The 15,618-nt window shown below is 41.5% G+C and overlaps 1 protein-coding gene across 1 annotated transcript; it reads left to right on the forward strand.

Moving 5' to 3' along the window:
- The first annotated feature begins 519 nt into the window (after positions 1 to 519).
- Perp (p53 apoptosis effector related to PMP22) lies at positions 520 to 12,984 on the forward strand. The gene is made up of 3 exons (XM_021628940.2): positions 520 to 875; positions 9,446 to 9,586; positions 11,621 to 12,984. Exons 1-3 carry the CDS (start codon positions 662 to 664, stop codon positions 11,845 to 11,847), a joined length of 582 nt encoding a protein of 193 aa, XP_021484615.1. The 5' UTR covers positions 520 to 661; the 3' UTR covers positions 11,848 to 12,984.
- Positions 12,985 to 15,618: the final 2,634 nt, after the last annotated feature.

Raw genomic sequence — 15,618 nt, forward strand, 5'->3', positions numbered from 1 at the left:
CATCCATCAGTTTCTGGGCTCCCCAACTCACCCAGACTGGAAGTTAGACACCAAAGCCCCCCAGATTAGGAGTTGGCCTCTGCAGCCTAGAATGAGCAGCTGGACCTGCGGGTCACCTAGCCTGAACGGCACACATGTGTCAGTGGCAGCAAGAGTCCAAAGGTGGATCCAGGCAGGAAGTGCATCTGTTTGTGGGAGCCAAGGACAGAGGCTCCCAGGTTTGAGCGCACAGGTTCTTACATTTTAGGGTCCACCATTTATTCACGGGCCACTGGGATGTTCTAGACAGGGTGCTGGGAGCTCAAACAATGCCTCAGCAATGCTCTTTAAACTTTCTGTGCCGGAGTGTCCACAGGTGTGTGTGTGTGCTGCTCTGACAGGCGACTGGGTGCGGGAGCCATAGGCACGCCTACCCTGGCGGTAAGCCCGGGGCTGGCCTGAGCACTGCATCCCGGGTGGGTGACCCGGCAGGTCGGGGCGGCGCACTCTGAGTCACCGGAATCAAGGTGTGGCCCGTGCGCCGCGCCCCCGCCGCCAGCTCCGGGGCCGCGTCCCGGCGGGAGCCGCCTCTTCCTTTAGCCAGAGCTGTCGGCGCTCGCCGGGCCACACTCCGCCGTCGCTCCTGCCCCGCGCTCGTCCGCTCCGCGCCGCCACCGACGACATGCTGCGCTGCGGCCTGGCCTGCGAGCGCTGCAGGTGGATCCTGCCCCTGCTGCTGCTCAGCGCCATCGCCTTCGACATCATCGCGCTGTCCGGCCGTGGCTGGCTGCAGTCGAGCACCCACATCCAGACTTCCTCGCTCTGGTGGAGGTGCTTCAGCGAGGGCGGCGGCAGCGGCTCCTACGACGATGGCTGCGAGAGCCTCATGCACTATGGTGAGTGGCAGCCGCCTCCAGGAAGCCCCTGTGGGCCTGACCTGTGGCCTGAGGGGCCGGGCCTGTCTTAAAGGGGTCAGGGGTGGTGGCTGCTTCAAAGTCTGCTCGGAGCTCAAACTCCAGAAGCAGCAGTTTGGGGTGGCCCAAATCAGGCCCAGACCCGAAAGAAAATAGCCCATCTCATTTAAAAGTAAGGTTTGTCAGTTACCTGTATGAGCTGACGTCAGCCATTACAGAGTAAATATTAAAATAACCCACTAGGGTGGATTCGTTTCATTTCATCGAACTTAAACTTTTTTCCCCCTTATGAGAAAGTATTTTCAAGCCAAGTTGGAGCAGTTATGATTCCAATAGACACTTCCGTATCTTAGCTGTGAAGCTGGCTCATGTTCACGCTTGCCCTGGGGAGTGGCCTTAGTTAAAGAGTGCCTGTTAGGTAAATTTATCTGAATCTAGTTTAAAATCGGAGAAGTAAACATTTCACTACAGTGGAGCGGAGTTGGCACTTTGAACAAGTCGCCTCTGTTTGCCTTTGCAGGGGAAGCCCCGTACTTGATTTAACAGTCTGTAAAAAGCATTGGAAAAAGCATTTTCTTCCCCAATTGGATGTTCCTCTTGTTGAGGATAGAGACAGTAGTGACTGGTAATGCAGGGAGCAAGGAGAGATGAACTAGAACCAAAGCAGCCTTTCAGTTTTGTGCCTTTAAACAAGGAATCAAGTTGCTTTTCTTCTTCTTTCACACGTTTTCTAGTTTTACTGTAACTTGATCCTTTTCCTGTAGCAGCCCACCCAGAGCTTCTCTGCAAGGTGCTGTTTGGCCCCTTATCAGCTGCTTGAAGTAGCTTATTCTCCCTGGAGGAACTTCCCCAGACTAGGACTCAGGTAACAACACGAGGAGTCCCTAATGTTCCTGCTTTCTTTAAAGCTTGTGCTCTCCCTCAAAGCAGAACTTTCTATTGCTCTAAATCTCTTAAGTGTGTACAAGGGAATGCGTTGCTTTGGAATCACCTAGTTGTATCTTAAAATGCGTTCAGACTCAGTCTCTTTCAGGGGACTTAAGAGGTATGCTTCTGGGTTCTAAAATAGACTTTGTTAATTATAGCTCACTCCAAGGCTGATACAGCCCCAAAGAGTACTCAGTACTGGAAGTCAGCTTGCAGAGGCAGACTCAGCTTTCTTGCTGAGACACGACTTTGCCCGCAGGGCCCCCTTGTGAAATACACACAATGCCATGTTTCTTGCCTTGTAAGGTAAGCTCATCTTTTAGGGTGTGCCTGCTCTAACCTCAAGCTGATACACTACCTTGTAAATGGAAACAAAATGGCAAATTTTGTTTCTTTAACCTTGAGTCTGAAGCATTAACGTTTTTCCACTGTAAGCAAACATCCAGTGTGCAGTTTGTATCAACTCACTGTAGAAATCACATTGGAAAACCCCAGTTTTCCAAATGAATCTTTAAGAATTATTACTTTCATGATGCAGTGCCTGGTTTTCAACTGATAGGTGATAGGTGTTAAAGCGATTTAACACCTCAGGGGAGTTATTCCTGCAGAGGTAATTAAGTACCCATAGTGTGATAGACAGTTCTTGCTCAACACCCGAATGCATATCACCAATGGAAGACTGGCCTTCTTTCTTTTTAAATTTATTTTATTTTATTTTTAATTACACTTTATTTACTTTGTATCCCCCCTCTAGTTCCCTCCCTCCTCCCTTCCCAATCCTTTCCTTCCTCCCCCTTCTCCACCCATGCCCCTCCCCAAGTCCACTGGTAGGGGAGGGTTTCTTTTTCTTCCTTCTGATCCTAGTCTGTTAGGTCTCATCAGGAGTGGCTGCATTGTCTTCCTCTGTGGCCTGGTAAGACTGCTTCTCCCTCAGCGGGAGGTGATCAAAGAGCAGGCCAATCAGTTCCTGTCAGAAGCAGTCCCTATTCCCATTACTATGTATCAGGCTGTGGAAGGAGACAAGATGGGAAGCCATCCCCAATGTCTGCCTCTCACCACTGTAGACAGAGATGAGTGAAAATGCTTCTTATTCTGCCCATTCTGTGTTGACTGCTAATTAGTTTACGACACAACTGTAAAAGAATAGTGGGATCTACACTTGAGGGTGATTCTTTGGACAGGTGAAAACTCTAAAGATCTCTAGGAAGCTTTAGGGCCTTGCTGAGAACAGTGTGCTTGTGTGAGCTTACACTGTGGAATGAACGAACTTCCACGGTGTTTGGGCACTGTGTTTTGTATGGTGAGGAACAACCATATCAATACATAGAACTGAGCATGTGTGTCTTTCCCTCTAGAATGATTCCTGATGATTCTAGAAAATAATGTTTGTTTGAAGCTATTAATGAAGCAAAACTTTCATTATAAGAGTTTGCTGATTGTGTCTTGCTGAGTGATATTCATAACATTAGTATGTTTATTTTGGCAACGTTGACAATAATTCTAAAGAAAATGCAGATTTTATAAAGGTCAGTACTTTCTTGGAGTAAATGAATATATGACGTTATATTCCACACTATTATTGTTAAAATTTTAAGAATTGTGGATTACAAAGTCATCTCCTTTTTTTCCTAAATAAATAAATAAGCCTACATAAACACTGAATAGTTTGTGATAGCGGCAGTCTAGTTAACATTTATCTTAACCAATACTTATTTGCTTGTTTTGGCTTATATTTGTCAATAAGTAAAGGAGGTCAAGATTTATGATTGAAATGATCATTTGAGTTTCTCCTATAAGCCAAACCCAGACTTAAACTTCAGTGCATATGCACATGCTGTTTTGCAATGCTAGCACCTTCTTTTCCAGTTTAGAGAATATTTCAACAGGAAGTTATTTTAAGCGTCAGCTGCACAGACTTCCCAGGCAAGCTCTGGCTTGTCAGGGTGGAGGTTATGGGATGAGGTATACACTGGAAGAAAACAAAGGGCTGTGGAAAGTCAGTGGCTGGAATTTGTCCTCTGAAGCACAGAACCTCAATTTTACCAAAGACATCCCCAAATCCCTTAGTATGCACACACTGTTTTCCCTAGACACGGCTTTTCCACAAGTCAAAGAATCAGAGTATCCTATGGGGTGTTTTAAGAATAGTGAGAGCCCTGGTTCCCAAAACTGCAGAACATGAGGGAAAATAAGCTCAAAGTCAGCCATTCACATTAGGCTAAATTCACCAGAAAAGCCTTCACTCTTACAGATCTGGGAGAGTGTGATGGGATAGGAGAGGGTGGGGGAGTTTGATGGAGGGAGCGGATGGGACGCAAGCTGTTGTTATTTTATGAAGTTAGATTAGTAGATAGATTTCAAACATAGATTTTTGCATGTTCATATGTTCCATTTCTCTCTCTCTCTCTCTCTCTCTCTCTCTCTCTCTCTAGACAGCGTTTCTCTGTGTAGCCTCAGCTGTCCTGGGCTCACTTTGTAGACCAGGCTGGCCTGGAACTCACAGAGATCTGCCTGCCTCTGCCTCCCTGAGTACTGGGAATATGGGCATGCACCCCTGCCCGGTTTATGTTCACATTCTTAACAACAGATCTAAAGATCGTTCACTCTTTAATGGAATAACTTAAAAATGTTCATTGATGTGTGACCTCAAGGGGTTAAATACCCATAGTACAGGCTAACCTACTGTCTGTTTGTTCCAGTAGCACCCAGAGAACATCAGTGCTTTGGGAGGGACTCCACTTGGCTCTGCTCCTAATAACACAGACTTCTGCACCTGTGGGATTAGAAAGGAATTAAAATTACTGGAATTAAAAATACCAGTTTTCACCAAAACCCCACAATTAGTATCTGAGACCAAGCAGCTTCCTTTTCTTTGAGGACTTAGTTCTGGCCCGTGGACAATGCTACTGGTTATAAGTACCTCTCCTAGTGGACTGAGAAGAAATGTGCTCCCCTGTCATTCCTGGCATGCAGCGTTCTTCCATCTAGTAGATTTAAAATATTTGAGGGTCTGTTGGGTGCAATAGGATGTAGTTTCACATTTTGTACAGTTCTGTAAAAATACAGTGGTAACTGGTCACCATCTGTCTGGGTTTCTGGAGAAAGTGTCAACTGTTTAAAGATTCCCCAGCAGCTGGAATGCCTTGCCTGGGGCTCTTCTGCTGTTTCTCTACTAGGCCAGCCATTCCTTATTGGCTTCCAGAACATCTGCAGGATGATAGCTTGGTCCTATATACAATGTATTTTGTAGGTCTGTTCTTAATTGTCCTTTGGAGTTTTGTCCCTTCAATATTACAAATCAACAGCATCTGAGGATAACTGGATACCAGTGTCTCAACCCAACCACACTGAGAATCACAGGGTAACGAGCTCTGTGAAAGTGGGAAACAGGCAAGTTTGGGGTGTTGTTGCAACAGCTTCCAGATGAATGACATGTGCCTAGCTATGTCACTGCCTTTATCTCCCTACTGAATACTAAAACAGTATTTTTACATTTTATATTCATCCATGTTTACTTAATTTTTAAGACGTCCAGATTTTATTTCTGCCTATGACTGGCATAAAGAACCTCATGGAAACAGTACACAAATCATATGATAAGAACTCTGCTCCCCTAGGAGGGACATTGCTCACTGAAGAATGTATGTTATAGAAAGGAACCTACATTGGTCCCTACAGAGTCTTGAACAATGGGGTGGGCTACACAACTATTTTGGTCTGTTTGGTTCACATGTAAAATCCATGAAGAATATATCAGATCCATAGAAAAACACTAATTTGGGGGTGGAAAGGGAAATTAGCAAGTTTCCAAAACACTTAACAGATTAGAACTATCACAATAGTTTCCCTTTTACTTGGTTTCTTTCATAGCATAAATTTTTCAAAGTAGTACTCAGAAAACAAACTTAGGACATGCACAGAATGTACATGAAATGGCAGATTGCTCTTTCTAAGAGAAAACAAAGCAAACAAACAATTCCTACCCAGAAACACTGTTTCCCTAGAGTCCTGCTTGCTTTTGTCATCTCTGTCCAGATAGTGAATCACCCCCACACAACTAGGAATGGTGGTAAAGTTTGAAATGTAAAATAGTAAGGAAGGACAGACCTGAGCTCTGAACTGATAAAGATGAACTCTGCCTGCAAAGAGCTGTGAGCCATCAAATCATGAAAAACGTAGCTTTAGGTCACGTTTTGAAAATGGATGTTTTTTCCCTTGGTGTTGGTAACCAGGATGTAATTTAACTCATCATATACTATAAAATAGAAATTGTTCTTAAAGACGTGTACATTTATAGATGTTAACCTCCTGGACAATTAAGTGAGATCAAAAGTACCCGACATACAAGTATTTTACCTTTTAAAAAATGTATGTAGTGAGAAAGTAGAGCTAAAGCCTGTTTGATCAATAGTCCTCTTTTCAGATGGAGTGTTATGCCTTGAACCCCTTGTTCAGGTCTGCTAAGGCTGGTCTCTCCATCCTAAAATAAAATTGTTGTTGACCTGAGGAGGCATGTTGCCTTGCTTGGAGAGGTCTGTCATGTATCAGCGAGGATCTTTAAAACCATGCCAAGATTTCTGTCTAAACGAGAGCTAAATGATTCAACGTGGGTGTTGCTCTCCTGCAAGGAGCGGGTTTTACATGTTCTGCAACTGGAGTGGCTTTTCTCAAGAGAAAATGTTGCTTAATTCTCCACCTTGCCATCTTGACTTTCTTTAGACTCAGCATTTTAAGTAAACAAGACATTACCTAATTGATCTAATAGGGAAAGTTCCCTAGATGGTTCATCTTAAGTATAGCTTTACCTATTGGTGCAGGGTATGTACATTAGGTTACTATTTCTTTTATGTAATTCTTGTACATTCCTGAAATTCAGTGTGAGTTATACTTCAGCTAAATGTCAGAGGAAGAAGTCACAGTAGTAACCTGTCTGTATTAATTTCCTCAAATGAACAGGTAAAATGAATATGGCAACATTACACAGAATTTATTTATTTAGACTTTCAAGACAGTCTGTGATTGTGAAAGTTCATTAATTGAAATATGTTCCTTTATTAAGAAGTGTTTCTGTTTTTATTCAAATTGTGTGTTTCTTGCTTACATAGATTTGTTGTCTTTCCTGGCTTTATAGAGGAAAATACATTTTGTTTTTCTGACTGTAATGATTGATTTTATTAAACTTAATGGTTGGCAGTCGCTATATGAACAAACAAATAGACTATTTGATAGAAGGTCACACACTGAAACCTCTATGCTTTTGAGGATAGCACTGCTTTCATTTTATAGATCTTGGTCATCTAAATTCTTATTGTCAGCCTTCAGTATGCTTATAGAAGAAACACAAGGGGACAGCAGAGAATGATGATGGGGGAAGTAAAACAATGTATTTTTTTGCTCATATACAGTCTTTATTTGATCATTCTGCCCACCCACCCACATTAACATATACTACGTGAAAGTAAGAGAGACTCTCTGGAGGGAGGAAAAGAAGGAGGAAGGAGAGAGAATAGAGAGAGTGAATATGAGCAAAGTACAAGGCTACATGTGTGTAGAAATGTCACAGCAAAGCTATGGGAACTAGAGCAAATCTTGCATAAGAACTGAAGCAAGTTTTTGGTATGCCTGGAAGGACCACAAAGGTATTAACAGTTGAACTTCCTGCATCTAGTCTTTCAAACACTGATCCAGAAGGTCTGGAGGGAGACATAGGAATCTGTATTTTAATAAGCACCATTGCTTAGACCCCACTATAGTCTATGGGCGATACTTTAGAAGATTTGACCAATTAATTGTCTATGAAAGCATAGTCCTTTCTCATTTAAAATTTCTCTTACACAAAGGATAAGGCAAAAGTGAGAAAAGAGACATTAAATTATACATTCTGACGTTGGCATTAGTCATGTGTTCTTAAAAGAAAATACTATTTATTGTGTTAACCCCTTTCTAAAATCTCTCACTGATCTGACAAGAAGAACAAGACTGGGGTGGGAAGGGGCTGTAAAAACTATACCTCTCAAAATGGGTCTAACCATGGAGCATCTCACCTCCTGCCTCTACTGCTGAAGGGTCATTTGTAGGAAAACATGGTATTTGAAGACATATAAAAATGCTTGTTCTCCTTACCCAGTCAGTCATGTACCTGAGGAAGCCCTGGAGAGCATGAGACATACGGGGAAGAGAATGGATGGAGAGCTTAGGCTACATTTGTCTGTAACAGATGAGGATAGGGAACTGGGTGATGGAAGTCTTTACGGATGACACTGGACCTTTCAATTGTGTGATGAAGTGAAAATCTGAGATTCTGGACAGAAGTTATGGGAACAGAAAAGGAGCATTTTTGACAGGGAGGGCTGGGGAATTAACAAAAGATGATTTTCACATGAGGGTACTCATCCCCACAATTTGCAGCCAGGCATTTTTAGGCAGAGTTCACAGATGAGGAGACTGGTCTGTGGAAAGAAGCCAGTCACACAAGGTCACAGGGTGTAACAGTCCATTACTGTGGAATATCTAGGATACACAAATTAGGAAGACAGATTAGTGGTTGCCTGAACTTGGGATGGCAGTGGTAAGGGACAGAATGTCTATAGGTGAATGGCGTTTCCTTGGGTAATGGTGAAAATATTCTGGAATTGCTAATGGTGATGGTAGCATAGCCCTTTGGATACAGCACAGTCAACACAAAACCAACACCCAACCATGAGATCATGCACTTGTAGTAGATGCACTTCAGGATTTACGAGTTATATCTTTTAAAAATTATGTGTTGGATTCAGACAGACTAGAGAGCAAATTAGTGTTCACCATCTCTGGGTACCCTCATTTCTAAAGTCTACCCCACTTCTAAACTAGAGATGAGAATGGTGTGAGCCTGTAAGAATTGTCCTGAGAAACTGCTGCATATCACAGTGCTAATTGCTGGCACTAAACACCAGGTTGTATGCGAAGAGATGAGGACTCAGTACTGGTTGAAGGATAGGAGTTAATGATGGGTTTGTGCTTGACTGGTGAATCTCATCTCCCCACTATCATGCAGTACATAAGGTCTAGTACTGTCTGTGTAGGCCTTCAAATCTGGAAGTCTGATTCTGCCTCACCCCAGCAACTTAAAAAGAACAGTTCTTTTTTAAGACTGAGGTCAATAATGAAAAGCTCTTGTGGAATAAATTCTGAATGAAACAAGGCATTAATATAAACTAAATAACAATCCTTTAAAGAGAAAGGATTTCTGGAAGAGTGTAGAACTTGAGTTGTTCAGTATGAAGAATGTTTATCACGGTCATGTTGTATTCAAATCCATATGAGCTGTTAAAATGGACCTATTTGTGTGAAAACAGTGCCAAGAAGCTGAATTTACAGTTTAGTGATGTAAACTTTTGCCCCCAAATGTAGGGAGGAGAACAAAACACGTTAATAATATTCTCCCCACGAATCACCCAGTTTCCCCCTGAAGTATGGAGATACTCAATTATTCCCAACCCCTTTACAAAGGAAAACAAAATCCCTCCTCTCCCCTCCGAATTCTGTCAGCACACAGGGGTGGGAGTGGAAAGGCCATATGACTTGGTTAGCATTTTTAGACTTGGCCTGTCTGTCTTACAAGTATCTTTGTCTCTGTCCTACAGCATGGGGACGAGCAGCTGCTGCCACTCTCTTCTGTGGCTTTATCATCCTGGTCATCTGCTTCATCCTCTCTTTCTTCGCCTTGTGTGGACCCCAGATGCTCATTTTCCTGAGAGTTATTGGAGGCCTCCTCGCCCTGGCTGGTAAGAATGAGTGGCGACAGACTTCATTGGTACCTTCAGTGAGCATGGGTAGAATATTCTATTGCATCTTTGTGGATCTCCATGGAAGACCTCTGGCAGTTATATTTTCTGATTTCTCCTTGGAAGTGGGTCACCACAGACAACAGTATCAGAGGAGAGATGTGTTTTAGGACTCTGGGTTCCATTCTCTCTATGCCTTAAATGGTTTTCTGTTCTCTGGATTGAAGTGACAAGAGTTGTCTTCTGTATGTTTCTCTCTTTTAAGTATTCCCCTCCACTCAAACTTACCCCCAAAACAAGGGATGGGTCTGTCCTTGAAGTATAGAAACCTTCAGAGTGGTCCCTAGTTCTGGTCTCCTATGAGTTCCATGCTGAAGGGTCCTGAGTATTCCTGAACTATTTTACTTGTTCAAGGAATTTTGTGATCTGGTGATAATGTGGATAGAGAGCTGCTAAGCCTAGACTCTGTAGCACAGAGCCTGTGCCAGAAGGTGACTCAGAGGAGATGTGAAGAGATGTCATGATGCAGGTGGATGGAACTCAAAGGACAGCTTTATTAATAGAATGCAAGGTCCTGGAATCTAGGAGTAAGGACTATTTGAAGTTTATGGCAAATACCTGTCAAAGTGACATGGTCTCAGCTACCAGCTAGGTTCAGAAATGAAACTGGGTCACTGGAGAACTCTCTCAGCAGTTAAGAGAACTAACTGGCTCCTCTTCCAGATGACCCAGGCTCAAATGAACCAGATGACCCAGGTTCAATTCCCAGCACCCACATGTTGTTTCACATCCTTCTGTTACTCCAGTTCCAGAAGATCTAGTGCCTTCTTATGGTTTCCACAATATTGCATGCATGTGGTACGCAGGGGGTCATGAAGGCAAAACACTTTTATAAATAAAATAAAATGAAAAATATAAAAGATAAAAAATGAAGAACAAAAAGTAAAATAAAAAAATGGGTTTTCTGAGGTTAGAGATGGTATTGTTAGAATAAAATTAAACCACATCTTATTTCTCAAAATACCAACCAAGAACTACAGGGGAACCAGGACAGAATAACAGCTATGAGCTGGGATAGACAAACTGTATAGCTAGTGTTGGGAGCAGGCCAGAAGCCCCATGACCACATGGGACCCATACAATCAAGCATGAGCCAGGAGAATGATAGCAGTTCCATGTTATAAGAGGAAGAAAGGGAGGGAGAAAAGAAGTGGGAGTGAGTGGGGAAAGAATAAAAGAAAGAGAATAGGAAGGAAGAGAAGGAAAGGAAGGAGAGGAGAGAGTGAAGGAAGAGGGAAGGAAAATAGGAAACCATTTTAGTGTCCATCTGTAGAGGTCTAGAAAAAACTTAGGATGGTAGAATAGTGATAAGGGAAAGTAATGGTTTAGCCCATTTAGATACTCATACCACACAGAATGATTTCCCACTTGTTTTCTTCTTGGTGTCTATGTATGACATTACTTGGTTCCAGGGATCTGTTACATGTAGTAGCCAATCATCTAGTTTGGCTCGTATGTTAGCTAGATTCTTCTAGACACCCTTTAGATGGATTATCATTAAAGGGAGAAACATCGGGAATGGGGAGATTGTTTTTGTGTGTCCTGGGTGACTGTGATAAACACAGCTTAAGGAGGAAAAAGGGTTTAGTACACCTTGCAAGTTAGAATCCATCAGAAAGTGAAGCCAGGTCAGAAATTTAAACAGGAACCAGAGGCAGGAACTAAAGCAGAAGAGGAGGAACACTGTTTACTGGTTTGTTCAATGTTCAGCTTGTTTTCTTATGCAACACAAAACTATCTGCCCATGGGTGGCATTGTCCAGAGTGGACTGGACCTTTCTATATCAATCATTAATCACAGACATGCTCACAGGCCAATCTGATGAAAGCATTTCTTTAGTCAAGGTTCCATTCTCCTAGAAGACTCTAGCTTGTGTTGAGTTGTCAAACACTAAACAGCACATGGTGCATTCATTCATGTATTTATTCATTTGAAGTCTGTACTCTGAGCTTATTTTTTTTTTCTTCCCTTCAGCTGTATTCCAGATTATCTCCCTGGTAATCTATCCCGTGAAGTACACACAAACCTTTGGGCTTCATGATAATCCTGCTGTCAATTACATCTATAACTGGGCCTATGGCTTTGGATGGGCGGCCACAATCATCTTGATTGGCTGTTCCTTCTTCTTCTGCTGCCTTCCCAACTACGAGGATGATCTTCTGGGCAATGCCAAGCCCAGGTACTTCTACACATCCGCCTAATGTGGGAGGGAGACCTTGAAAAAAGCCCTGCTGCAAGATGGGTCCCGAGCAGGAAACTGTTCTCCATGCCACAGGAACCTACGTTTGGGCAGTGTTCACATGATCAGAAATGCTGGAATAAATGCTAAAGAAAATGCTTCATAAATAGTGTTAAGTTTTATGTCCTGTATATGTCTTGTGGAGTTGAAAAGACTTGTTTCTGTTTGCTCATTTTTTTTCTTATATCTAATCTATATCATTTAAACTGCATTTGTTAAAGAGTATGTTTGTGAGACTTAAGAAGGCAGAAATGAGATGGCTACTGAGATTTAATAGTCTGACCAAGCTTTTGTTTTTCCAGATAGAATAATTGTCTAAAGAGAAGGGGAGCTACTTGTAAAATTTCAGTGAACAAATATTCAAAAATTAATGTACAAAAACTCTTTGGCATTCTCAGTTACATAAAGAAGCAGCACGGTTTCCTAAGGAAGAATCATTGGTGAGACTCGTGAGTCGGTGTTTTGAACAATTGCTATTTTGCTAAGCTTTGTGTTGACTTGCTGTGACCTCTGGGAAAGTGTTCTAACATGGTCAAAGCAAGTTACAATACTCAGGCCGCTGTCACTACTGAAATGCTAAGATGAAATTCCCTCTTTTAACATAGTTTAGAGGGGTAGGGTGAGGGAAGAAGCCATATTAACAAATCTGCAGTCTTATCTGTATATGTTTAGAACCAACATAGATTTGATGGGAGAGTGGACTAGGCCTAACTCCTCCTGACTGGTGGATGTGATAAAGTCAGGTAGGAAGGCGTAGGAGGTTAAACTGTCACAGCAGTGTCATTCAGACAATTCATGATTCCAGCCTTAGCTGAGCTCTACTGATGGACAGCTGGAGTAGATTTTAACTGTAACAGAAACCTAAGAATAATTAAAAATCTAGTCTTCCTTGGTAAGCAGTCTTAAAATGTCTTAAAAGAAGAAAATTTGAAAATAACTTTCTCTGAATATATATTGGAAGGGCGATTATTTTTTTACCATTTATACTTACACAATGGAAACTAGCTTATATTCAATATCAGATCACTATTTTGTAAGTTGTAGAAAAGACAATTGCACTTTTCATTACCAGCGTCCCCCAATAAACCAGGTGTTCAAATCCTGTGTCTGGTTTGTATTTTTTGTTGTTGTTGCTAATTTTTCATTCTGTGTAGGGAATTAACAGTGCTTTCAATCGATAAGAACTTTAGACAAAATGAAGTTTCATTTCTCACTTTTTAGGGTTTTGGCCTTGTTTAGATATTCAATTATATTTTAAAAAATTCATCCTACAACTTTAATCTTGTGTACTGTAGGACATGAGTAACTCATTGTCATAAACCCTATAAGAAGCTTTCATAGAACACAATTATATTACATTATTTATTTGGGCTTGGGTTAAAAAGCAATCAGTTCATTAAGCCTAAACTTTGATAATTCAGAATACTTGTTAAGTCAATATCCACCTGTCCAAACTTGTTTTGTAATTTTTGTGCATCTTAGGTTTGGGTTGATCTTTTTGCTCATTTCAATTATATATAAATATACATATTAATGCATTAATAAACTTTGAAAGTCTAATGTCTACTTCCTCCTCAGTGAGCAATTGTCTATCAAACTGTGCCAAAAAATGACTGACTGAGATTTATTGTAAGCAGGCTTAGATGCCCAGGAGTCATCGGTGTGGTTGATTTGAAAGTTCATCCCTTTCCCATCTCCTGGTAACAACCTCTTTGTGATGGTCCTTTTCTATCCAGCCAGAAGATGTGGTAGCCTTTACTTTGTTTTCCATGCCCATCTTCCCATTTAAGTTTTTCTCCATTATTGGTTGAAAGTTATTTCTACCACACTACCTGTGAGGTGAGGCAGGGCAGCAGTCTGGTGAGCAGAAGGATAGAGACAGTCCTCTTAACTACTTCTTTTGGCTAGTTGGGCAGTGGGCAGTAAAATTTAAATGCCTTTTATATTATGTCTTTTGATATGTGAGGTATTTTATCATAATAAAATTTACACATTTTTTAAAAATCCGAATTTTCTGTGACAGGTTGGGGATTTGAGGTGGTAATTAGTGCTAAAATTACCATCTGCTAAAATAATAGCATAGCTATTTCAAGAAAATAATGGCCATAAAAAATTAGATACTTAAGTCTGTTCTACCAAGAATGACAGATTACCAACTTCTCTAGAACACGTACTTTGTCTTGAGTTTTGACCTATCTGATTTTCTTCTTTCCCTTGTCAGTCCATAATACACTGTATTTTAATGATACAAGTTAGCGGGGGCAGTGAGATGATAGGACAGAAGCTTTTCACTTGAATCACTAGAGAAAAAGACACACTGTCTTTATTTCCTGAAAGTTCCATTTCTTGCACTCTCACTCACATACACAGGTTCTCTAGGCCTCAGAGGCTCAGACTACCTATGACAGATCTACCATAATAAGCACAAGGAAAAGTCCCAAGAATCCTGGACTGACCTGGTTGAGAAACTGCCTAGAGACCAACAGTGTGTTGCCTGAGATTTCTCATGGCAAAGCTAAGACAGTTTTTAGTTGCATAATTATACTGAGTCCCCACCCTTTAAATAAGCAGTGCTAGGTTCTCAAACAATTATCTCATGCATACACTGTGAGTAGCCAGATGTGCTAAGTGCCACTTGCTATTGAATGTAACGAAGAGGCAATGTGTTGAGGTTCTTTATTTTCCACACACGGCTGTGCACAGTGATTACTACTAGCTTCAAAACCGTATGCTACAGAAAGAATGGCAATGAAATCCCATAAAAGAACAGAATCATAATGTCTCAACCAGGCTGGGCTCCCTCTGAGGTGCTGAGAGATAGTCCTATGAGTTTAAAACACTTAACTTGCTTTTTTAGGCTCTTCTGGATGGCATATGTGAGTCTGTCCCCAACTCTGGCTCTTGCTGGCTGTACAGGCATGAATAGGTCAGTCCCTCAGTGGTCTCCATATCATCATCTGTATAAGGAAGTAATCCTCTTTGCTCCACAATTCTCCTTCCCTCAGGCTTTGTTCAATTACTATTTAGTTAATTTACTCAACTGTTCTAGGGAAATGGAAAAAAGACTAAAGTGAAGCTACATTTTTTGATGCTTTGCTTCAAAAGCTTTTAATGGGTAGACAGAATAGGGACATTACTATGGCTGCAGAATATTTTTGTTAATAAAAATATAAAAGATAAAAAATTTTTGACTGAACTCTATTAAGCACATAAATAACCCTAAAACTGAGGGGGGAAGTTATTTTTACTCAAGAAAGCTTTGGATTTAAGGTGCTGGAGTAGAGTAATTCAGTGCATTTCTTCTAGTAGAATAGGAAAAAAAAAAAACATAGGACAGGGAATAATACAAAATGAGAGTGTTCTACTAGCTGACCATAATTTTTTGTCAGATTTCTAGATGATGAAAAATGAGTGACATTGTTCACAGCAGCTATCACATACAAGAAACTTAGGTTTGTTGGGAAGTAACATTTATGCCTCTTGGTAAACTCCAAAGAGGTGTCAAGTGGCAAGTTTGCAGATGGAGAGAAAAAGAGAGTGGGGGTGGGGTGGGATGAAAAGAGGGAAGGTAGGGTGGAGAACAAGTGGTCAAGCGAATTAGTTATGGGTCTGTCCCTTGGGCATCTGTTAGTTGACCTGGTCTAACGCCCGCTCCAAATTCTCAGAGTGGGACAACAGGTCCCAGGTGTTTTTCTATTGGTAAAACCCAAAGATAACAATCAGGCTAATTAGC

This window comes from Meriones unguiculatus, chromosome 20 (assembly GCF_030254825.1).
Source record: "Meriones unguiculatus strain TT.TT164.6M chromosome 20, Bangor_MerUng_6.1, whole genome shotgun sequence".
NCBI lineage: Eukaryota > Metazoa > Chordata > Mammalia > Rodentia > Muridae > Meriones > Meriones unguiculatus.